The sequence below is a fragment of the Dendrobium catenatum genome, unplaced genomic scaffold (genome assembly GCF_001605985.2).
Source record: "Dendrobium catenatum unplaced genomic scaffold, ASM160598v2 original_scaffold_260866, whole genome shotgun sequence".
NCBI classification, from domain to species: Eukaryota; Viridiplantae; Streptophyta; class Magnoliopsida; order Asparagales; family Orchidaceae; genus Dendrobium; species Dendrobium catenatum.
In genome coordinates, this window is record NW_021579265.1 from 290,618 (window position 1) to 316,850 (window position 26,233).

Sequence of the window (26,233 nt, forward strand, 5' to 3'; positions counted from 1 at the left end):
TCACATTACAGGCAAGATAAATTATAAACTCACTCATGAAACATACTATTACTTCCTAGTACACCAATTCAAGGCCTATAATTCCACGTGTGCTTGACCTTTTAGAACCCAAAATAAAAGGATATCTAATATAGATATTAGCCATCCATGTATTATAAATTAAAATGGATGACGAGATATTTACTAAATTATGCTGAACATAGTAAGGACTGATAAAGATCAAGTCTGATGCAATACAAAAGAGTTGTGTGTTAAGGTAAACTAAAGGAATGAATTCCTATTATCTTATAAATCCGGAGCATGGTTGAGACTTAATAGCATTTTCACTTCTTTTCTAAAATTGTATCTAAATAACAGTATATCTGATGTGAAACGTACATGCGATGGAGTTACTTTAGGAAATTCTAGAGAGCAATTTGAACAAAGTAAGCCAAATTAAAATTATCATTTGTAATAAAAGAGTGAACCTAAGAATTCTTAATCTTAACTCGCTTAGGCAACGAAGAGCGACATTCGTTTAACCAATCAATTCAAGAAAATGCAAGGGATAATTGTATGCTACGACAATAAACAAGAATCCACTAATTAATAAAGAGAACTCTCACCTTTGGAGCCCATACGCTCAACTAATCTAGGCTTTAGCGGAAGAAGAGTCTCCACCTTAGAATCAAGGTCGCTCCGAGGAAGAAGGAACCTTGGATCGTCGTTCTTGGATAAGTTGCCGGAATATGGAATTCTTGCCAGCAATTTCTTGAAGGTGTATTCAGCGGCCCGGGAGAAGCACTCGAGCTTTGGCGGGCTTGGGAGAATTCGGCCAAGGGAGAGACCATGAGTTGGGTGCAGGAATTTCTATTTTGATAGAGGTGGGAGGGAATTACTTTGAGGGATTCAAATTAATTCAAATGATATTAATGGGGCGGTGAAAGGGGAAGAATTTTGGGCTGATTTTGTGGTGTTATTATTGTCAAATTGGGAAGAGAGAGGAGCCATCAATGGGCCGGCCACATGGAGGGGAGAGAAGGTTTAATTATATAATCAAATGGGGCCCACACAATTAAGCAACATATTTTAAATAAAACCTGTAGTAAAGAATCAGATTTCAATAAAAAGGAAGGTTTCCTTTTGTGGGTGTACGTCATAAGCAGGTTTGAAATTCAAATTGAAAATCAAATGCCAGTTATCATTTGCTTAATATGGCTGATTTAAAGCAGCCATTAATAGGTTTTAAATAAAATTTGAATTTATTCAGATTTCACAGAAAAGGAATTTTCCTTTCACGGTTGTAGGCAAGAAACAAATTGGAATTTCAAATTCCCATTAACGGATGGAATTTAAATGTCTAAGGCTGATTAAGAAAGCAATTAATCAAGCCTTAAAGGCTTGATTTCCACGGTTTGGCAACACAGCCAGTAACGGCTGTGAAGGCTGCCAGGGAAATCGTTGAGCTGGGGAGGGGAGAAGGGGCTCACGGCTGGCTATGCTGGGATGGAAGAACGGAGGGGGAAGGCTGCCGGCTTGGTGGCTGGGAAGATCACGGGTAATGGGGCCGGCCAAAGGTGGCCGGCGGTGGAGGGTCTGCTGCCGCCGGTGGGGAGGTAGGGAGGGGTAGACGGCGGTAAGCCCAAGAGGAGAAAAATTGGGGAGATCTCCAAGGAATCAAGTGGCGACGAATTCACTAACCTTAGTTATCTTCAACCCGGATTTCCGCACAATGAATTTGGACGCAAGTTAGAACTCACAAAGAGATCTAAATTCCCCGTCGAACTCACTAAGAGATCTACGAGAAGTGCACTCACAAAGAGAACATTAGAGGCAAATTTTCTTTCATTCAAAAACTGAAATTACAATGCATGAGGCCTCATATAAATAGGCCAAAATGAGAAAATAAGAAATGACACAAATGCCCTTCCGGGCTACATAAGCGACTAAATGCCCATAAGGGCAAAAGTGGAAAAACATCAAAATAAATACGCTACTACATAAAATGACAAAATACAAGTCATGCTCGTGGCCGTCGATCTCCGGCGTCGACAATGCTGACGATGTCCTCATCAATATCTCCTTTGGTAAACTATTGTTTTTTAAACCATATCATTTAAGCTTTACATATGTAAAGGATGAATTTCATGAACTAAATGAGGCAACAAGTCTTGGGATCACAGTGTCCAAATTAAGTTTATACTTTGATAAAACAATTAAGGGGAATTTACATACATAACCCAAAATTTTTATCTATTCACATATCTAACACCTAAATCTTTATATGTACTTAAATAACACTCAAATATCTAAATAATATTAAAAAACCACTAACATTAACTTATTTAAATACACCTTTCATGCATATGCTTTGATGTGATTTAGATACTAAAGTGGTGTAAAAATATATAAATTTAAGTGTTAGAAATATAAATATATAAAAATTGTGGTATGTATGTACATCCCTAAAAAATTAATCGAAGTGTCACGTGTATCATTGAGGGCTGGAATAAAATATTATCCAGCAACAATAAAAAATATATATTCGAAGAGTATTACAATGCACTTAGATTTCTTATGTTTCTATCACCAGGATACTAGAAAAATTATGCTTTCATTTGCTTTCTAGCGATGTCCTTCTTGAGTTTAAGGAAGAGTTTTTTTGTAACAAATATATACTATTTTTAAAAGCTTTGGCCTTAACATTGTTATTTTATTCTTTATGAAATCTTCATGTAAGAACTAAGAAGTTATTTTGTCAGCAGTTTGTTTTATTTACTTCTTTGATTGTGTGTGTGAACTATCATTTATAGCTAAGATGATTAATCTTTCTCTACCTTTCCCTCTATCTCTACCTTTTTTTTTAATTTTTATTAATTTTATTTTTTTTCCCTCTATCTCTACCTCTTTCTCTTTACTGAATGATTTCTACCTTAAAGCAAACATGAATCTCGTAAATCCACTTAGAACATCAAATTAACAAGAAAATACCCTTTTGTTCAATTCAAGCGATAGTAGTTGAAAATGATGAATTACAGACTCAACATTATGCAAAGTCACTCCAACATCACTTGTTTGTGAAGCAGGTGGTATAAATGTGTCTATGAAGTCAAAATTATTAAAAAATGACACCCAAATTAATTGGTTTCTACACAAGTTAAGACAAAATTTGCCAGTATATGAGGTGATGGCATGCAAATTGAGATGCACATGAACAATAAATTACATGAGAGATTCAATCATGCATGTTTTATCCCTTTGAGTGTCATTTTATAAAAACATAACAATAAAATCATATATATATATATATATATATAATAAGCCTTTATCCTTACATACCCTTTGTTTCCCTCACATATGTTTTCACATGTAGTGGCCGGTCGCAGCAAGTGTACGTCTTCCAAGGAGTAGATGCCTTCGTAAACTCACCTGTATACACCAGAGGAACCCATCCAAGGAAAAAAGGCGACACTCACCTGTGTACGCTTGAAAAACTTTCCCTATGCCAAGTGACCAGAAGGTCCTCTAACCAAGAAAGAAAATTGTTGCTCACCTCAATCAAGCTCTTATCCTCGGGTAGCGTTCCGAACTCACCAAACTAGGGAAGGCACCTACCTCAACAATCACACGCCCAATTGGCAACAGCTCATCCTAAGTCTAACGCTACACTTGCTCTCTCTCTCTCTCTCTCTCTCTCTCTCTCTCTCTCTCTCTCTCTCTCTCTATCTTGAACTCGCCTGGCGCCTGGCGCCATGTGTCCTAAACTAGTGTGTAGCATTGTACTAGCATCTGCCTAAAGCCTTTCTAGTAACCCTCAAAATCCTATAAGTATGGGGTGATGAGGAAAAGTTAAAAGGTCTAAATTTTGATTATCTAGAAATCCGGACCTTTTTAAACCTTAAATTTGTTATTATATTTTTAACTGGGATAACAAAAGTTCTACTAGCTTATTTCTCTCTCTTATTATCTATTATCACCAACATGTTCTTCTGAGCCTGCCATCCATCGAACAATTTTGGATCCAACATCCTCTTAAGTGTAGTGAGCGTGGATCGATGCCATAGACCAGAAGACAGATCTTGCTTGATAGGTGTTCTTAGCAAGAACCACTTGTTGATATGGAGAATGCAGAGTACACCACTCGGCAAGATCTAAAGGATATGGAGGGGAAGAATGAATTCTGAAGATGATGATTAGGGAGGCTTTGGGCAGTTAGATGGGAAGAACACAGCCAGAAGATACGCCCAAAGAGTCATCTGACCCGAGAAAGGCACTCTCTCTTCTACACCTGTTACTGACCACACTCGCACTTAGTTGAGTATTGAGGAATATAGCTCGTCAACCATACAAGTTCGAAAAGAGAAGTTAGAACCAACCAATGCATTCTCAAATGCAATCATCAAGGCAAAACTGCCCCTCCAATTCAAAATGTCGCATCTGGAGCCAAATCGAGGTAAGACATATCGCACTAACCATCTGGCCACTTTCGAATCTATGATCTTTATGCTGGATGTAAATGACACACTTAAGTGTTGTCTTTTGTTCATGACACTCAAAGAATCGACGTTCTGATGGTTCACTCGCCTTCCTGTGGGAGTACTCACCTTGTTCTTTGAGTTCAAATGAATATTCATGAAGTAATTCGCCAGGGCCAAGAGAGCCCCGAAGAACTCAGAGGCCCAACTGAAGATGCTACAAGAGCCCGAGGAATTCCTGAGGAACATCATAGTGAGGTTCCAAATAGAAATGCTAGACGTCAAGAATCTGAAGCCCTATAGTCGTCCAGGTCACCTTGACCTAAGGTCTAAGGAAGGGTCCTTTTAGATATGCGATTTACAACAGTTGAAAACACTCTTTGAAATATTAGATATGACTAACAATCATGTGAACACTAAAGAATAAAACCAGAAAGCAGAATCTTTTACAGCTATTCTGATCGTGAGATCGCCCCCAGGCGAGAGCCCCATCGAGGAAGGGATAGAGAAAGATCCCGTCCTAGGGACAGAAGGGACATAAAATCTGACCAAGTTGATGATTATCGGCGTCCTAAGAAGCAATGAATGCCCACGCATCAAAGACCCTTAGAGATAATGGAGCCTCCAACACCCAGAGTTGATAAGCCTTCTCGAGCCATCCAACCTTACCATAAATAAATTGCTTGTCAACATCCCACTTACACTCCAGTAAGGGTATCAATGGTTGAGCTCATAGAGACCATTCAGAACACCAGAGTTCTTTAGGCGTTTGTCGCCAATGAAAGTTACTGACAACCCTAGCGACACCTCAAGATACTATGCTTACCAAAGGGACTATGGTCATGACACGGAGAAATGTCATCACCTATGCGACCTCGTGGATGAACTAATTAAAAATGATAAATTAAAAAGTTCAAGATCGTCGACTAAGGCCACGACCAAGGAAGTACCCTATTGACGGCAACACAAATGAGTCAGTACTATCTTGCTCGGTGCATATAATTGACGCGATACCCGCCATCATGGACAGAGAGCGCGTGGATTCGCATACAGGCCCCAAAAGACCACAAGCAAGAGAGGTCAACTTGACGTCTGTTTGTCGAGCCATCACAACTGACATCACCACCATCACCTTCTGCGAAGAAGACAGACTAACCAGAGAAAATTCACATAATGATGCGACAGTCACTACACTTGTTGCAATTATTAAATCGATAACATTTTCATAAATACAAGGAGCTTAGTCAACATCATTTTTAAATGCATTTTTGATAAAATGAACTTACTTGCTTCCCAACTTACCACTATTTTAGGACTTCTTTACGACTTCTATGGTGGGCACAACGTTACCGAAGGAGTGCTTACCCTGCTAGTCACTTGGGGTGATGGAGAACACCAGAATACTGCAATGGTCGATTTCATTATAGTTGATTCCTCGAAAAGCTATAGCGCCATATTTGACAGGCATTTGCTGAATATCTTTAGGGTCATTATATCCACCTACCACCTCACTGTCAAGTTCCCAATATAACGAAAAGAAATTACGATGAGGGGTGATCTCATCCAGTCGCACATCGGCTACCTAAAGGAAGTCGACAAAGTGGCCAACTAGATGCAGAACACGATCTAGGTCTAGAGACGTATGAGGAAGCGGAAGAAGTACCTTCCATGGAAGAGGAACAAGGCAAAACTTTTAGAATCAACACCTTGTTCAGCAGGGAATATCGAGACGAGCTCTTTCAAGCATTGTGAGGTGATCTCAACGTATTTATATGGACTACAAAAATGTCAAGCATCGACAAAGTTTCCTGTCATAGACTCAATGTGAATAAGTATGCACACCCTATAAAGAAAAAAATAAGATAACCAAATTGCTCGCCAAACCCATCGAGGACGAAGTGGAAAAACTCAAAGTTGTGAACTTCGTCAGAGAGGTCCAGTACTCAGGCCGAATCTCCAACATCATCATGGTAAAGAAAGAGATAAAGAAGTAGATGTGTGTCACAAATTGAACGTGACATGCCCGAAGGACGAGTATTCACTATCCAAGATCAATACTCTGGTCGACTCAGCAGTTGAATACTCGTTAATGGGCTTACTGAACGCCTTCTCCAGCTACCACTAGATCAAAATGCACTTGTACAATTGTGAAAAGACATCATTCATTACAGCGGAAGGCTTGTATTGCAATGAGGTAATGCTTTCGGGCTAAAATGCAGGGGTGACCGATCAAAGAATTCTTAATAAGGACTTTAAAGAGCAAAAAGAAAGAAACATTGAGGTCTACATAGATAAAAACTTGAAGGAGTCATTCGCCACTCTTAAAAAGTACAATATGTGATTGACCCCCAAGGTGTACTTTTAGTGCAAGTTTTGGAAAGTTCCTAGGTCAACCGTGACAAGGTTAAAGACATATTTGTAATGAAGCCACCCCAAACAGCTAAAGATGTGCAACAACTCACCACACAAGTTGCTGAGGTAAACTATTTTATCTCCAAACTTGGTGAGAGGTGCTTGTCATTCTTCAAGTCCCACGCAAGGCAAAAATGTTATATTGGGACGAGCATTGCAAAGCAACCTTTCATCAACTAAAGCTTCTCACATCACCACCCCTTCTCCAAAGCCTGCGTCCGGGTTAAACGCTGTTACTGTATCTAGGGGTCGGCAAGGACGCAATCAATTCCGTGCTCGTCAAGGAAGAAGGAAGCAATGGCCAATATACTACGTGAGAAAAATATACTTAGGAGTGTGGAACTGCGATATCTAATCATGAAAAAACTCGCGTCGTCGCTAATATGCTCAGCAAGAAGGTTGCGATCATAATTGTTCTAAGAAATATTAATATCACATCATAACTTATGCTCAATTATCCTCTCCCATAATTTTAGTCAATCTGATGTCCAAATCATGATAAATACTTCTTCACATTAATCCTTCCCTTCCTGATTTGATCCTCAAATCACGGATCCCTCATTTAGGAGGTTTTCACTCTTGTAAAATCATTAACTTCTTGTGGGGGAAGACTGCCTTTCTAGCTTGTTAAATTCAAGAATACCGTGATTCTGCTTCATTTCCTGAAGCATTTACAGCCCCTGTTAGAAGCTGTTATGACCATTCACATTTCCATCTCAATTGCAAAGAGATATATGATGAGTTTTCTAGGAATCAGTTTTCTTCAACTCTAACTTCAAGTATTTTTCAAGCATCTGATCTAGTAGGGAGCTCAGAACAAGGTTCCCTTAGCTTTGATAACGAGCTCCTCCCCCTGAGACTTGGCTCTACTCATCCGTTTGTTTTGAACTTGCCGAAAGTTAATGACCTGAACATAGATGAGAGCTACTCTGACATAACACAAGTTATGTCAAGCAGTGGTAGTGTTGGCCGTTCAAAAGTTATTGATAAAATGCATAAATTTACTCATGGAAATTACTTGTTTAAGAACGTGCAGAAATTTCCAAGCAGTGGATCTTCTCGAGTGCTATTAGACTTGCGATATCTACATGCAATCCAAGAAATACTTTCTGAACTAACCAGTTTGAAGTCTCTCCTAGGCGAGGTGAATGACACCGGATGGAAATATCCAGACCGGTTTAGCCAACCCAAACCGCCTTCCTGTGGCCAACCAGAATTCTTCGTATGAGCCTGAAGTTTATCCTACCCCGGTAGTATGACGCCGGAGCTGAGCCGCTTATTCATGATAACTTCAGGCTAGTTTTATTTCATTTAGTAGCGTATATGGATACATAGAATTCGCGCTATCTTGTTTTGAGTGTAGCCTATTATGGGTTACATTTATCTATAAATAGGAGCCTTTACTTGTAATAGAGATTAGCTTTTGAGATATGAAAAATATTTGAGTAATTTTACTCTTTTTGGGTTTCTGTATCCTGAAGGATTTTAGGTGGTGATCCCTCTCATCCGAGAAGTTCTTGGAGTTATCCGGCCACGGCCACCGGATCATCGACGTGGATTCGTCGAGCCCCCTCTGGTCTGGTGTCAACTCCCTTCTTCCTCTATTCTTACAATTGAGGCTTTCCCTTGGTCCTCCAAGGGCCCTCTCTTTGCAAGGAAGTCCGGAGAGACCGTTGTAAGGAGGGATGTTGAAAAGATTGTTGAAGAGCAGAAAATCCTGTGTCAGGTAGAAATACGGCATCGGGTAGGAGGCTGACGACGGACAGAAGTCCGACAAAGGGCAGAAATTTGACGTCGAGTAGAATGTATGACACATTAACTTAATTCATTTATAATTCACAAATTATTGTGCATTACTTGTATTCTTGAAAATCAGAACGAACACTCTCCACTCATCTAGTATCTTTTTAATCTTCAAAATAATAATAAAAAACTTAGTAAGCAAATAAATTCCTTGAGCTCCTAACTATTACTATACTTCTATTGAAATATCATTAGATCTATTTTTTGCCACACTTTATTTTCTTTAAAATCTCTTAAACTTCGGTTTTCCTATTATGACGATAGAAATAAAAATATCTATTTTCATTTAGGGTGTCAAGGTCAATAAAGTCAATTGTATTCTCAAAACATTAAAAAGTTTATTCAAATATTTCTTCACTATGTTGAATATTCTCTTCTAAGAAAAATAATTTTTGATCTTCATCCCTAATGCACTACACTTAAACTAAAAATTTACTTCTCTTATCTCTTTGCTTAGTTAACTTATAAATATATCTTTCTCCGTCATTAATTGTTTTGCTTAGGGAAATGATACAAAGGCCGCTGTGGAGTCCTTAGAATAAGTGAGATATTGTTGAGTAGGTTGGAGACACATGGTCGATGAGGAGATTGCACGATTATGATTGATGTGGACGAAAGCAATGCAATAAGGGCATCAACGGTGTTGTGGCTGATGGAGCAAGCTGAGCGAACACAACATGCTTAGGCAAAGTCAGAGCAAGGCATGGGAGAATAGAGGTCACATGGGTGAACGAATATATTTCTTCTTTTTTTTTTTAAATGGTAAACAAAGGGAAAGCTGAAGAAACTATCAATAAAAAGGTGCCATGTACTTACCTGACCAATGCGATGAACACGATCTTCTGCTTGAATCAAATCACCTGGGGTCCAAGAAAGCTCAGCAAAGATGACGGTGCTTGCTGCTGTCAGAGTTAGCCCAACGCCTCCGGCTCGAATAGAAAGCTGAAAAATCTTATATAAGTACCCAGATAATATGGCTAAAAGATATAGAACCGATATTGCTATTTATCCCAGCTTATATGACAATGGTAAATAAAAAAACCATTACCCTGTCAAGATACATAAGCAGCAAAATAGTATAAGAGGTTTTCTTACGACTGCTGCTTTAATTTCAGATTTATCCTGAAATTGAGTAACTAAAGCTTGTCTTGATGTTGCTGGAGTACTGCCATCAATTCTAATGCAACCAACCTTCTTCTTCTGCACAAACTTAGTTTAAGTAATGGAATGAACAATTTTTTATACTAAGTAGACAAAAGTCAAGAAATCTTACCAAAAAAAAATTATGCAACGCTTCAATCATTGGTAGATGGTGTGCAAATACTAGGAATTTGCAATCTGTCTGAAATGAGGGGGAAAAACTTAGGTATGAACACCTAATAGGTCATAGATAAAACAACAAAAAGGTGCAAAAAGGAAATCCATCAATGATGATAATAATTATATTAGTGCACCAGTGATTTCATTCCTGTTCTTAGGCAGATATTCCACATTACAAAAAAAAAAAAAAAAAAAGAATTTGATTGAAACAGTAAAGCAATGAAAGGTATAAATCAAAATGTGACTAAATCTCTCATACTTTCAGCATGACAGCAATCCAAACTATACATAGAATTGGAAGCATTTCATACCTCAATGACAGTACCCAAGTAATCAAGAACTGCGGGTATTTTAGCTTCAGCTGAATCATTATATATCTGAAACATATTACAAAAGGGTAAGGAGGATTAACTTACTACTTAAACAAGTCCAAATATAAAATAACAATGAAAAAGCAAACGTGTCCATTCATCATGGAAACTTGATTATAGTAATACTCACAACCGGGTATTTTGTAATGTGGAAAACAATGAAGCAATCACACTGATGAAACGAGGGAATAATCTCAAATAATCCATATTAATGACACGTCTCTCCATTTTGATGGCTGATCGATCCAAATATGTAAACTATACTCATGAATATGCAAGTCATGGGCTAGTTTTGTCCCTATAAAAATAGGATATTTTCCCTACTTTTTTTATTACCTTATTAGCTTCGATTTCTTACATATTGGATCCAAATTTTTTCATAAAAATATTTAATACTAGCGAGCAATCTCCTAGACAAGAATACCCGACTATACTAGCGAGCAATCTCCTAGGTAAGAATTAGAAAACTGAGCATACTTATCAAAGGAATAAAATGGCGCGCACTATGGCGCATGGCGTGGCACACCTACAGCACCAGTTGCATGGCGCGACGCACATGTTCAAGTTGGCACGTGTCATTTGCGCCACGGTGCATGCAATGGCGCACAGCGCGCACAATTTGAATTTTAGGAATTTTTTAATATAATTATAAATAATTTTTAATATTTATATATTTTAACTTCTAAAATAATGTAATAATTAATTTTAAAATTATTTGATATGATTAAATAGTCTAGGTAGGTTTTATTAGACTTTATTTAAACTTTATTTTAGTAGAAATTTTGGACGAACTTGAAGCTCGTGTTAATAGTTTGGACTTTGGACCACAAACATATTCAACCATGCTTTACCCAACTTGATTGATACTCTAAAATAGGATCCATATAAAGATTTTAATAATTATTTTTTTATTTTGCATCGTATTCAAAATGGTGTGGGTCGCGTCGTCTTATATGCGCCATGGCTCCACTAGAAATTTTGCGCCATGCTGCGTCATTCGCCGTTGACAAATATGACTAAGAAAGGTCCTGATGACTATCGGGGGAGAGAGAGAGAGAGAGAGAGAGAGAGAGAGAGAGAGAGAGAGAGAGAGAGAGATGGGAGTGCAAAGCATGGTTAAAGTATACCAAAGGATCAGCCAATATTCAAAAAATTCAAAATGTACCTCTTCACCCTTTATTTAGAGTACACTAAAAGAAAGTAAGAAGATAAAAAGTATAATACTTAATGTGACTCATTACAGACTATATCTAACACATGGCTCGGCTTATAAGCTTCCACATGAAAACATGCCTCTAACGTGGCCCACTATTCCATAATGAGTCCCTTGGGAGAGTCTTCATGAGCGAGTGTTCTAGGCGAGTCCATGTGACATGGCATATGGGATGAGTTTGTGTGGGGCGAGCCCTCTAGATGTGGCTGAATCCTTATGGGCAGTGTATGGACCATAGGGATAAGTCCCTTTGAGACGTGATGACTACAAGCTGAGGTTCAGCCATGTTTGGAGGGTTGTAGTCTTAAACCCCAGTGTGCAATTCCTATGGCTAGATAAAAGGACGTCAATGGTTGTATGATAGCTTGGATGACGACGAATAATCTTGGTAGGCCAATTTTTGTCAAGCTGAATGTCTCTGTTACCATTGTACGAACCTATACAAGTTCCCTGGTGTGCGTGCTTAGGACGACTCCTTGATTTGATAGATTATAATGAGTCACGCTCCTTGGTAATGAGTGTCTTTAATGGGCAATATGACTATTCTAGCTGAATTCTTTATTTAGCTAGAACCTGCTAGGCACCTATAATGATGTCAGTGCTCCTTGACTAGTTGGTTCAGCCAATTGATTTAGCTTGTGTCCTGAACCAATTTAATTTTTGGATTTTTCCTATTCTTTGTTGTTTTTTCTACCTTGAGAGAGAGCTTGAAGACGTTGGTGATAGTCCAATATGGTTGAAGTTGCACAACATTGGCAATGGAGGGGTTTAAACCTTAAATAAACCGTGTTATAGTATTTTGCTCGCTTTCCACCAAGTTGCTTTTAAGCATTAATTGTTCAAATTCAGTTGTATAACTCTCCACCAAGAGTTCTTGTTGTTGAAGACAGTGTAGGCAAAGGAACATATTCTACTAGTACTGAGCGACAAAAATTTGTGTGACATTTCCTTCTTCATCTTGTCCCAAGAACAGATATGTTGGTTTTCCCCTTCCGATGTTTAGTGAGCTTCAAGTTCTCCCATCACAAAGATGCGTTGCATTTTAATTTGATTGCTACCAATTTTACGATGCGATCAAGTGGTACTTAATTGTATTCAAGAATTCTCTCTGCAGTATGAAGCCAATTAAGAAATTCATCCAGGTCCACCAAGAGTTCTTAGTTCCTTAGTCTGGCCATAGTAGCTTTGCCACTACTCTTTTGTGCCAAGTGCCACTGTATGACTTCCTTATTTGGCTCTGTCAGTCTATTAATTACGACAAGTCACTAAACTAGAGGTCTGGAATTGAAATTCATAATTTTTTTAAGCACCACTAGGTGAGCACTACAGTAGTGATTTAGCTCTTTGATTTCATTGTGCTCCGGTTTTTGCACTGTTGGAAAAATGATTTTGAAGTGGGAAACCTATTCTTCTTCTAAAATTCAAATGTGAACTTAGATCATTTTAAAAAGTTAAAGGCTTGCTTGCTTTATCATATGATTAAAAGTTATTTATATATAGAGCTGCATATAAACGTTAAGAAAGAATATTAATCACCGAAAAAAGTTTGCTAAGTAATCCCTTGAATTCATCTGCTTCCAATGTTCTTTCTTGCTATTTTGCTGCACTCTAGTTATGTGGATTTGTGGACTTCTACATTTCTATTTGGTCAGTCTTGCAATCTATTACACATAACCATGTATCCGTGGACGTCTACATTCCTAATCGGTCAAACCTTTCATATTCAATCTACAGTCATCCTCCTGTAATTACTGCCGTAGTTGTGCAGTTGTGCTTTCCTTCCTGCAAGCACTGTAGTTGTCCGGGTTCCATTTGGAGCCTGTGCACTTTCTTGCATTCTCCAACACATTTAACGGGTATTAGGAGTTAATATATCCCTATAAGTCTTTTCTATTTAATCATTAGATTTAGTAAAAATTTTAACAACAAAAGTTGAAATATTCCTTAATTAATTGCTCTTAACTTTGATTATGCATTAAAACCTGCGACCAGAGTTGTTTTTTATTTATTCATAAGATTTCCTTTTGAGTAATGAGCAATATCCACCGGCGATCCCAAATGCTTAGTAAGCATAGCTTTCTAGTTTTAAAGTTTCATGTCTTTTATAAAGAATTGTTTTTCCATGATTAGATTAAAAAATACCCAAGTATTGTATAAGTAGCATAAAGTAAGATTCCACTGTTTTATGTATAAACTGACTTATAAGGCTTACCGCAAATGCACTATTTAGACAATTGTGGGATAGTTAGATTAGTTGTTCAACTAATCTTTAATATCGTCCTTTGTTGACTTGGATTCTCCCTTTATCAATATCTGGTTTATGGCCTGATTCTATTAGAGTTTTACACAATTTTTAATTTGTCATATTTGTTTATCTTAATAGGCCAATGACAAACTTTTGATAAGACAAACCTACCTTTTTCAGTGAGCCACTTCTACATCATGGAAGTATTTGAGCTTATTAAGTTCTTTGACCTCAACTTATACAGTATTTTTTTTTCCAGTGTGATCCTTTTTCATCATCATCATCTATTACAATCATATCATCAATAAACATGATTAGAATTACCACTCTACTCAATCAAGTGTGCTATAAAGAGTGTATGATTTCCTTGGCTTTGTGTATATCTCAATTCACATATAGCTCTTATGAATCTTTCAAATCACGCTCTTGGAGATTGCTTTCTGTGTAATGCCTTTTTTTAGTTTGCATATTGAATTTTTTGAAAAAAGAGTCGTTGAATCATGGTGGGGATGCATAAAACTTCTTCCACATTACCATGTAAAAATATTTTTGTACATCATATTATTACATTGAACATCCAAACTTAGTAGCCAAAGAGATTAGGATACAAATCATATTCATTATGCAACTAGAGAAAATATTTGTTCATAGTCTATTTCATAAGATTTGGTATCGTCGGAGATTGTTTTCCTACGTAGTTATTACTGTCGGATTGATTTCCGCTAGAAATTAAAAATATCGGCAGAAATTCATAGATTTTCAACTGATTTTTCAGATGGAAATCACAAATTTTCCTGTAGAGTATTGGTTAATTGTTAAATTTAAAAGTGTTCTTTCCTATAGTTTATCTTGTAAAATTTTTTATCGTAACTTCATTGAATGTTTCAAGGCTAACCCGAGATTGAGCAAATCACCTGCCATGGATTCCTTATATTTAGGAACAAACAAAGCATACAAAGTCAACATAGATGCTGCTCTACATAATTCCTATAAGGCTGGCATAGGAGGAGTATTTAGAGATCATCATGGAAGGTTACTATTGGCTTTCGGCAATTCACTCATTCATTGGGATTCAGCTGCATTAGAACTCCAGGCCATCATTTCTTTAAAGCATATGATCAAAGAATGGATGTTGGAATACAAAGGTTTGATTATTGAAGGTGATAACAAGAACGTAATCAAACTCATCAAGGAAGAGGTGGAGGCATGGAATAAAAGTTCTTCAGATCTTTCTTTTATAAAAGATTTTTATTTTGTTATCTTTAATTGTGTTGATAGGGAGAGAAATAAGTAAGCAGATATTTGTGCTAACTATGCTCGTTTTAATTCTTTTTCTTTGGGATGATGAAACTTGGAGCAATATCCCTCCTTCCTTTATCAAATTGTTAGAGGAGTCGGATATTAGTAAGTTGTAATTCAGTTTTAGTTTCTTTTATTAAGCTTTTTGCTTTCTTCAAAAAAAAAACAAAGCATACAAATGATCAAATTTGGTCTTTCGTATATGGAGGATCCAATTCCACTTACTAAAGTTTAGGCTTGCACACAAAACTTGAAACCAACTATTGATCTTAATATGGAATCAGAGCCTTCACCTGTGGCCTTAGGCCCCATGAATGTAATCAATATCTCATCAGCATCCAAGAACATTGACTCAGATATTTCAAATTAGTTAGCCCCTCAACCTCAACCTCTTCATGCTATTGCAGATGTCATTACCCTAGACTCTAAGCAAATATATGATTCTCATTTTTAGTCTTCAAAGTTTAGAAGCTCTAAGTGTAAAGGGCAGGAGAAAACAAAGTTTATCATCACTTACCGAGATTTACTAGGCCACAAGACACTACAAATAAGAGGTTTTTAGAATCGTTTATTAATTGTCTAAGAGAGATTTTCTCTTATGTCATCATGTTATCTTTAATTGGGTCTTTTTTTCGTGTTTTCATCTAGTAATTCATTTTGATTGCTTCATGTTATATTCATTATAAAGTTTCATTTCAAAAAGAAAAAAAAAACTAGTGAATCCCTAATCTCCGTGGTTGTGCAAAAGCTGAATTTTATTGCCTCCAATCATAATATGATACATTGCTAATAAGACATTATAATGGGTGGCGAGATAGCTCTAACAAAAGCTGAAATATGAATAGCAATGAAAATTACAAGTTATTACAAAAACTCCGCAATTAGGAAAAACTAACTTCAACCGGATAGTTTAAGAGCAACAAAGTACTCCATGTAAGCAATTAGTGAAGGAAATATCAAAATGCTATTTTCACCATTATGATACCTTGTTGATAAGATTCTTTTGAGTAAATTTTAGTGCCTCTAAATTTTCTTCAGAGTTACATATCTGGATTTTGCTCTTCACCAACTCCAACTACGTGTCAAAAAGATAATAGAATCAAATTAATCTATTCCTAACCAAGAAAAACAGCACTATTAAAAGAAAACCATTAACATGCGGCAATTAAACACATAATAATTTGCAACGCCTTAACTATTCAATAAATATGCAAGCTTCTTATTTTGTCCAACTTACCAAAACCTTTTTAACCAAATGAAAAAAATAAATAAAAGAAAGAAAAAGAGAAGCAAGGCTATCTTGAAAGTTAAAATGTCTTCAACATATTGAGGTTTCATGAAATGCATGTTTTCCCTAAAATCTACATCATTTGACATAAATAGAGATAAAACAAATAAAAACATTCATTTTAGACAGAGGCCAAGCTAAACATCATAAGATAGAACTAGGAATGAGGTCAGAACTCCATGCAACATTAACAAAAACATAAAAATTCTGAGCGCATCTTCTAAAAGAATCTACATTGGATGACCGTCATAATGTAAACTCAGCTTAGAATGAAGTGCCTATAATATCCATTTGCCCTTTGTTTTCTTTATGGAAATAAAATAGTCAATCCACATGCCCAGTTAACAAGTAGTATTTGAGAAGTTTGATGTTCCCTACAACAGGCAATGACGCGAATAGTATATTGAAATTGCGAAAATGACATGTAAAATAATAATGCGCATAAACTCAATATTCATGAGGAGTTGGTGTTTGACTAGTTTTTAAGCAACCAAGTAAAAATTTAAGAAAAAAATTTAGCTCATTTATTAAACAAGCCAAACATAGAAAAAAACTAGTTCGATTATGCTCAACTTGATAAGATATTATAAGGGCCAACCTAATAGTTAAGGTGTAAATATAAAAAGGGTAAAGTGAAGGATTAAATGATTTAGTATTATGTTTGGAGCTTTATGTGTTACTTAATGCTTGGTTGTAGGAACTATCAAGGATAAGTTAATGAAAGTCCTAAAGAGGTATCATGACTTCACGTGTGCCCCCCATGAAGCTCCGGCGGAAAGGGAAGGCCTGCCAGGCCGTATGCCCATGGGTGCAGGATTCTTCGAAAAAGCCCGGGCTGACTCAGAGACCTGGGACCTTGGCTTAGCAACGAATGAAGGTTCGCGAAGCGAATTCGAGCTTTCCCCTAAGCGGCCCGCCATGCATTTGTATGGTCTAGAGAGGCATCGAGAAAGAAGAATTTGTCTAAATCACTTCGGGTCAGCGGGGCCTTCAAGCATCCATCCTTGTGGATGCCTTTTGGGTCCTACAAAGAGATTAAAACTTTTGTAAAGTGAGTAATTGTAATTCTCTTTAAGAGAATCATTCTTTCTTCTATACTTACTGCACATGAATTATATTTATCAATATAGGTTCTTTTGATAGAATGTTTTGTATGAAATATTCATTCTTTAATATCCTTCATATTGATATGAATCAGATATGTAATGCTACATGATTTTGGAATTTCAGAAATTACATGATTGTTTTGCAGTTTAACATAAATAGCTATGATCAAATATCATGTTATTGTTATCCTCATGAAATTTGATTTAATCTATAGTAATGCTTATGATTCAATATCTCATGCCATTATTATGATTATAATTCCATGTCATATTACCGCAATGATGACCTCATAGACCATGCTACTGTGATGACTATCGTTCCTGCCATGCTATTACTTAAAAGTGTAAAATTCAATCCTAGGTCAATTGTCCTTACAGAAAACACTATTGCATGTAGTTTGAATGCATGTTTATAAAAAAAAATAAACAAATAAAACAAAACACATAAGAACTTATCTCCTGAAGCATTATCTTACCAGTCCATGTGAACATTATATCATAGGTATCTGATTTCAAGTGCATTTCGGAAAATGTGGGTGAAGCTTATCATAACTATTTTTACTAAAATTGACAGACTGTAAAATGTAACAAAAAAGTTTGCAATCTATTCATGGAAGACTACTAGAAAGATACCTCAATATTTACACAACTAAAAAGCTATAGAATGTATTACCTCATGAAACAAGGCCCTGATCTTTTTCAATTCTTTTTCATTCAAGTCCAGGAATACCTGAATATCAGTTACAGTAACAACTGCTCATATATAAAATTTTGAAGTGCAATGCCTATTGAGCATAGGAGAAAAATGAACAAAAAATTACAATGAATAAGTTGACGGGTTTGAAAGAAATATTTAGCATTGAAAAGAGAGTTAATTGTTGGAGAATTTTTGTATCCTCAAACGGATTGCATATTTTATAATCGGGCACGGCATAAGAATACGATATATTACCCCGGAGGGTAAAAAATATCATCTCCTTATGGACTCAATCATAAAATTTACAATTATTTAACAGAGATTTCGATCGAATCGATCGAGCGAAAAAGTACGTCAACATTAATTAGTAACAATTAATAATAACTCTAAATTTCCTCACCAGTCTAACTTTATATTCCTAAAGTTTAAATTGAAATAATTTACCCTCTAGGTTATGTTAAAAGGAAGAAAACGAAGACTAATTGATGACATTGTGAATTAAATAATAACTGTAGCCTTGCAAAACCATATTCTATTGGCAATAGATCTATGCCATTATTAATCTAGTTCACTTTAGAAACATAGTTTTTACCCTAAATAGTACTCATAAATGTTTAAACTCTTATTTCAACAAATTTCATTTGTGACTTTTCATGTTATTCCTGGTACAATCAAGGGCAACTCAGCCTAACACAGCTAATAAAATCAGCTTAGGCACAATCGTAAGACATAGCTGTGATATATCATATGCCTTGAGGCTTAATTAGATTTTCTCAACCTAAGACGAAGACTAACATTGAAGATAAATTAAATGTATATTTCATTGATATAAGAGAATAAAGAATCTCAAATATTAAAGAAGCAATATGTTTTCAATTAATACTTCTATACTAAACCTATATACACATCATCCTTGAAATAATTCCGCACCATATTAATGTTCCCAATCCACACTTGATAAGAAATTCCAAAGTAGACATCACTATTAAAATAACCCAAGTAAAAAAAATCTAAGCATGTCGGAATAATATTTCTCAATCCTACAACAATATTTCAATATACCACTTCCAATACCTATAGGCTACATGGGAATAAATTAATATTGCATTAATTTTTGACGAGTTCAAACCTCAGGACCATGAATACAAAAATGAAAATATTTCATTCACAATTTATAGCTTTCATGTAAATGTCTATTATTGCTAAAGTCGCAAATAAAAGCATAAAAAAGGGGCAGAGATGCAGCGGGTTTAGACGAGTAGTGGCTGTTTCTTATTACGATCTTTAGACATCTCATGAACATATTTTTAGCCATGAATTATGCTAGAAAGTGGACAATAACCTGCTGTCGGCGCTTCACAGGGAGCTCTGAAAGAACATCAATCTTTAGCCTACGAATCATCACAGTTCCTTTCATCAAACTATGCAGCTCATCATGGTTGCTGGCCCCTTGGTATAATCCAAAAAAACCCTGAAAAATAAATGTGCATCAGGGGAAACTTGTATCCCAAAGATTTCTATAAAGTTAGTTGAGCACAACGGAAAATGGAACACTTACACCCTTGCAATATCGATTGCCATACTCGTGCACACTTCTATACACTTCAGGGTGCAAGGCTTCTAGCTGTATTTCAAACAAGCAGGAAAAATTTTCAAACACACAAGTTTGCACGACATTGAAAGAGATGGTGTTTTGCGTGCACTAGCTGACAGAGAATAATAGGAACTATACCTGTTTAAATAACTCAATAGGTCGTGATGAAGCAGGAGTTCCACTTAGTAACATTGCATATTGAGCTTTCTGCAGTCAATATATTCAAGTGATTTAGCTTTACAATCAGAAACGTTGTCATAGTTGAATCATTTAAATACTAACATAAATGAATTAGTCTGAGTTTAAAATTGCGCAATATGAGGCTCGCCTTGAGGCCCGCCTTTGCGCAATTCCAGTAAAAAACGCCTCGATGCTTACACCTTGAGCTTTTTTTATGAGGCTTGCGCCTCAACTTGGTTGAGGCCCGCCTCGCCTCACGCTATATATATTAAAACTTACATAAATCTTGAAGTAAATGCCCGACATTCGACTCTATAGGAGAGGAGGAAGGGGAGAGAGCAGTTCACCATAATGATGATTCAAATGAAGAACCCCTTAGTGATGACAGTGCTGATGACTTATGAGTTCTTATGTGATATGTCATTGCTATTTATTTTTGAAATTTGGAATTAGATGTTAATGAAAAGAATACTGGGATTTGGGAAAGATAGAATTTTGAGTTGAACTATATTTCATGTTGTCTTATTATTGAGATATTTTGATTTCATTTCATATCTTATGCTTTTTTATGTTTTATATTATTCACTCATTAGTATATAAAAAATTTGATCATTTTATGTTTACGCAATTTTTTGATTTTGAGGCTTACGCCTCAAAACGCCTTGAGGCTTACGCCTCGCCTCACGAATGAAAAACGCCTCAATACCCGAATACGCAATTTTAAACATTGGAATTAGTCAAGTTTAAAGAAAACGGCATTCCTCTTTCAATATTTAATTTAACATAGAAGCACTTATTTTAGTGTCATGACCTAGCCCATAAACTCAAATTAATGAGACGGGGACAGACTATCGGACGGTGTTTTAGAATATTTGATGTATTCGTTGTTATTTTTTAAAGACATTTGATGCCATCCGATGTTACTTTGACAATGCCTGAAGTTTCAAGATTTAAAGCTAATAAAACGTATTACAAGTACTGTTATTTTGGACAGGGAAGAAAATTTAATTGTTGAACTGCGATAAAGCACCAGAACAAATTTTTTTTTTTTACACTGCATTTCATTTACAGCCAACCGAACATCCCCTACATAGATTTTTCATATTTATTTAAAAATATAAAATTCTTCTAAAATTCAAACAAAATCTTTAAGTCACAAATAACTTAAAGTAAAATCACTCTTGAAATAAATTAAGTCTATATTTGGAACGACTATCTTACTGCTTTCTAAAGCAATTTTTAGTATAAAAATTTTTAGAATAAAAATTTTTTGTACGAGAAAGTAATAAACAATACATTAAATAATAATGTGGTAATCATATAAAACTAACACACAACGCATGCAAAGCCCTTTAAGCATCTAGGGATTAGGATTTCTTTGTGCATGTGGTTGTAATTTTAAGTAGGAATGATTGTTGGTGTTGTAAGCACTAAGTGTTATGATAGATATTTTTGTTCTTACATGCAGATGACCATGCTTAGAGGGGCGAACAAATTAAAAATTGTATGGTTTTAAAAGAATTTATGTGGGTGGTCATTCTTTTTGGGCAAGATTATAAGATCAAATCTTAGACTGATTTAACTGCAAGTGAGGTTTTAAGTTTATAAAGTCCATGCATTTTGATAGATTTAGGTCTAAGCTATTATCTATAAGTGGTTCTTACCTTAAATTTAAGATATGAGATGTATGTTCTTTTCAATTGCTGCATTCATTAAGGCGTTTTTTTAATAGTATTCTTGGAATATAAACCCAACCTTCTAAATAAAATCAATCAACTTTAATATAAATTCAATCTCAAAATATAAAGCCCAACATAGATAATATTCAATACATCTGAGTTTTTAAGAATCAAATACTCTAACCTTTCTCCTCTTGTGGTTTCCTTATGAAATCAATTCTAAATTCATTACATCATCCTTTAAAACTCTTGAGTTCAAATGTTTCAGAAAGAAAATGAAATTTCAAAAATGTATGGAAGTTTTGATTGAGAGAATGTAAATTATTATTTTAATCAAATGTTTTCTAAAAAGTTACTTGTGATGTAATTAATCATGGGGGATTGCCTTACAAAAAAACTTGAAACCCATAATAAAATAAATTCTATTCAATTAAATATATTGGGAAGGGGGAAATCTTTGGGCATAAAAATTAAAATGTAATTTTTTATTGAATTCAAACTAAAATAATATTTTTATCTTCATAGATAATGTATTGTTTTTCTAAGTCGTACTCAATCACAAAATAGTATTTTCAAATCTGTTGAGGATAAAAAAATTCTCCATCAATCCCCAAAGTTATGATCCTCATAACCTTACCCTGAAACCCACAAGTCAACCAAAGTAGCCTGAGATAAATAATCTAGGTCAATCAATTTCTCAGTGGCAATAGTAGGAGACCCACAAGTCAATAGAGGTGAAATACTGTATTTTGAATAAGTCTGTGTATGCTTAGAATCTGTTATAATGGTTTGCATGAAGGCAATAAAATAGATCTCTTGCAATGACCCATAAGCAGCCAAGGTACTGAGCAACTTGCAGAAAGCAAGGCAAAGTAAGCTTAAAAAACACGCTTAATGTACATGCAAGGCAATACGCAAATTGGCAATGCCATGCCTAAGGGTTAACCAGGCAAGACAGGAAAGCATGCGAGGTGACTAAAGAACCCATTGGAATGTCAAATATTCAAGACTTCTTATCTAAAAATCCGTGATTTGAGATAGCAAGGAACTCCATTGCAAGAGTACTTAAACTTAGTCTCAAGGAAGCAAATAGTGAGGTGGTGATACAGGAAAGACCAAGCTCCGCACCACACAAATATATTTATTCGTTGATTAAGCAAGATAAGAAGCTGTGGTGAGAGCAAGGGCAGTTTAAAGTGCAAGAAAGGGAGCAGTGGGGGTTGGGGATGCAGGGGCGGTACCAAGCTCCTCAACATCGATGCGATCAAGGATGAGACTAGAGGAGGACATGAGAACAAGGCTATAAGCCCAAGATGTAACAAACATATAGATAGATCAACTGGCATCGATGATGTAATAACCGGTTCATCCGACCGGTTCAATTGAACCGACCGGCCACCCTTTTATTACTGTGAACACTAGCGGGAGAACAGACACGAGGCGGACATGGCTGGAACAGCCAAACTGGCGCGAAAGGGATTGGGGAGAGTTTCTTTCGCCATTAAGAATAAATGACAAAAAGGGAAAAGGATATGCATGCAAATTTACAGGAGTTCACCTCCGTATGGTACTAGCTGGGGAAGCAATGTACCTGTGCACGTGAAAAGGAAAAGGTTATGAAAAAGGAGAAGGAAATGAAAATGGTTGTACCTTTGGTACATTTAGACGGTGCTCTTGTATGAATTAAATGGGAAAAGGAATACATATTAAAGGATTATAAATGTTATAAATGAATATGATATAATATGTATAAAGGAAAGAATGGAATGAAATGAACCAAAGAAAGAAAATGTATATCAAATGTTAAATGAATAAAAATATATCAAAGGTTATATGTATTGTAATTTATACATGTTAATTGTTATAGCAGTTACCCACAGAGTTTACTTTGTAAACTCATTCCATTAAATAAATATTTTCAGATAAGTCTCCAAAGATTTAGAAATGGCTGAAAGAGAATAGTATATCTATAGAAGACGGCGCAACAATGAAAAGAGGTAAATTATGATTGTTGTAGTTATTAACTTTGATAAGTGAAATGAATAGATTTTATGGAATAGCTTTGTTATGGTGGCTCTTCAGTTGCTTTGAGAGGTTTTATGTTAATATGTTAAAATGGAATAATAATATCCAATTTTCGTTCTTGCCTCGTTAATTCGAGCCTCCGGGCTGGGTCGTACAAATGATCTCTATATTTTGTGAGAATGATGACTTCAGCAAATGATGAAGATGACAAAGCAGTGGAGTAGGATGTCACTTAGCTTTGTAGAGTAATTAAGATCTTACATACGAACTTCTTTATAGTTAAAAACTATGGCAAGCATTACGACTTGCAAGAGAGAACAGTACAACCCTAACACCATGAATGGAAGTATAAAGAACGAAAAAACTTTTTTATTTCGCTTAACAAAAAAAGATGTATAAATGTAAGAACCTAAAGTACCAGCTAATGACTTTAAACACAATTTCAACTAGATAAAATACAAATACAATGATGATCATAAAAGTAGCATATAATTGAATGAACAATATAATTTTTTTACTCCAAACATGTTAGAATATCATATTCGAGCATATCATACCCACAAAAGGACAAAATTAAATGCATGATCAAGAATGCTTACTGAAAAATATGATCTACAAAAACAAAAAATAATAACATCAATCACAAAAATTGAAAATTTTTCTCCAATAATAAGGCAAACATAATGATTAAATTTTGATGTCTGTCCTTGCCTACAAATAGTAGACATGCTTGCGAGTTATTATCCATATGGATTGTATAAGCCATAAACTGCAAACAAAATATATAAAGGAACAGAAAATTGATTCTTATACTGTTTGCATTTTTTTTTATAAAACAAATTTCATGTTTTTGAAACCCACACAAGTCTCCAAACATTCAAAATAATGAATTAGAGCCTTATCCCAAAACCTGAGATGACAACATATATGCATGCTCCTTTTCACAACTTTAGATAAGGCATGTTGAACTTCATAAGGTCCAGCCTCCATAAACTATTTTGAATAACCACAATCCATGTCCCTACACTACGAATCAATGTACCAACAACTATGAAGCACGAGAACTTCTAAATGCCATTTATGTCTGTGTCAAAGAAGAACACAGACACGGCCCCATCATGCCCTGGCACATGGCTGAAACCTTAAAAATTGTGTTGTCATAAATTCACAATAAGATAGGGCATCAACATGGGATGGGCACAGGCCGGACATTATGGATATGGGAAGGACATAAGCGAGACACACAAGTGTAGACTAAAAATAAACAATATTACATAGAGGCATGCTATGAAATACCATCTCATGTCCCTCTCCACGTGACCTAGCCGCTTCTCCCCTTCTTCCACGAGCACAAAGTTGATGTGCCCTCTACAAGCAACTAGAGATCATGCAAGCATTCTTCTCTGCAATCAAAAGTTGCACGAACCTTCTATAAGCTGCTTGACTTTGACGGGCGCCATCTACAAGCAATCCAAGGTTGCAGAAGCATTCTTCTCTACAAGCCATTGATGTGCCCAAGCATCTTCTTTTTCGCCATCAATGTTTGGCCTACACTACATACAATAGCAAGTTTGTATTCCACTTCGTTATTAATTGTGTTTTTCTACGAGCATTCTTCTTTACAAGAGTCAACATTATCAGATCAAAAAATATGATTGTTAAATGATTAATTGATTATTCTAACTTCTAAATCACCTGGTTATTACTTTGAGTTCCTGCTTTGTGATTTTTTTGTTAATGAACATCTGCTGTCTAAATTTGTAGAATTTATCTAAAGATGCATATATATATATATATATATATATTCTAATATGTATATTATAGTTTGATATAGAAATATTATAACAACTTATTTAGAGCACGCCATTAATCACTCCTAATAATCTTTTTGCATTTAATGCTTCTTACATAGTTAACTATATGTTATATATTAAAGACTTCATAGGTTAAGTAGTCTCTCCTATAAGACATTGTACTTCACCCAATCACTCATTTAGTATAAAATACAAGACACTATATATTTACATTAATAACATATAAAATACAACATTGTTCTGTGACGTGTTGTAACCAACTTTTTTACTAATTATGTGATGTAGACAACTAAGACAAGAAAGATAGTGGACCCTATATTTCTTGAACACAATAGACACACAAAAAGAAATCTGACACAATGAGTAGAACTTAAAACAAATTTTATTAAATAAACGCAAACGACCCAAAACTTGACAAACACAACAAAAGATGCTAGGAGATTTTAAAGAAATAAAGAAATTTAAAAAGACGTTATCCTCAGACAACCGTCAGAGCGGGTTCCTCACATGCATCGAATTTGTAGGTTAAATAAGTAAAGTGCATAGAACTAGCAAACCGATGGTCCACCACTGCAAGATTGGCCCAATTCTTCAATAGATGCTTCAAATCGACTCTGATACGACACCCTAAAGTTGCTTTACTTTGAGAAGAAGGATACAGATGGAGTGGCACTTGCGGAGAGACGAAAGAGGTTAGAAGCCCAAGAAGAAAGGGTGGAAAGAGCCCGCAGGA

General features: G+C 35.6%; 2 protein-coding genes across 8 annotated transcripts in view; one reads left to right on the forward strand and one right to left on the reverse strand.

Annotated features, from left to right (window-relative positions):
• Positions 1 to 15,283, forward strand: part of LOC110102047 — a 31,090-nt gene extending 15,807 nt beyond the window's left edge. The window contains exon 8 of one of the 2 annotated variants that reach the window (XM_028692714.1): positions 14,708 to 15,283. The gene's annotated coding sequence lies outside the window, so the exon portion shown is untranslated. The remainder of the gene's footprint in view (positions 1 to 14,707) is intronic. The other variant, XM_028692713.1, reaches the window with a different exon arrangement.
• Positions 1 to 26,233, reverse strand: part of LOC110102046 (SWI/SNF-related matrix-associated actin-dependent regulator of chromatin subfamily A-like protein 1) — a 78,703-nt gene that overhangs the window by 2,907 nt on the left and 49,563 nt on the right. For 3 of the 6 annotated variants that reach the window (XM_028692710.1, XM_020830197.2, XM_020830194.2), the window contains exons 13-21: positions 19,941 to 20,009; positions 19,767 to 19,832; positions 19,551 to 19,679; positions 18,185 to 18,241; positions 16,103 to 16,192; positions 10,301 to 10,366; positions 9,943 to 10,011; positions 9,765 to 9,869; positions 9,486 to 9,611 (exon numbers count right to left, since the gene is read on the reverse strand). In XM_028692710.1, coding sequence (XP_028548543.1) covers positions 9,486 to 9,611; positions 9,765 to 9,869; positions 9,943 to 10,011; positions 10,301 to 10,366; positions 16,103 to 16,192; positions 18,185 to 18,241; positions 19,551 to 19,679; positions 19,767 to 19,832; positions 19,941 to 20,009 — 777 coding nt within the window. Of the gene's footprint in view, positions 1 to 9,485; positions 9,612 to 9,717; positions 9,870 to 9,942; positions 10,012 to 10,300; positions 10,367 to 16,102; positions 16,193 to 18,184; positions 18,242 to 19,550; positions 19,680 to 19,766; positions 19,833 to 19,940; positions 20,010 to 26,233 lie in introns of all 6 variants that reach the window. The other 3 variants (XR_002303769.2, XR_002303768.2, XM_028692711.1) reach the window with 2 other exon arrangements.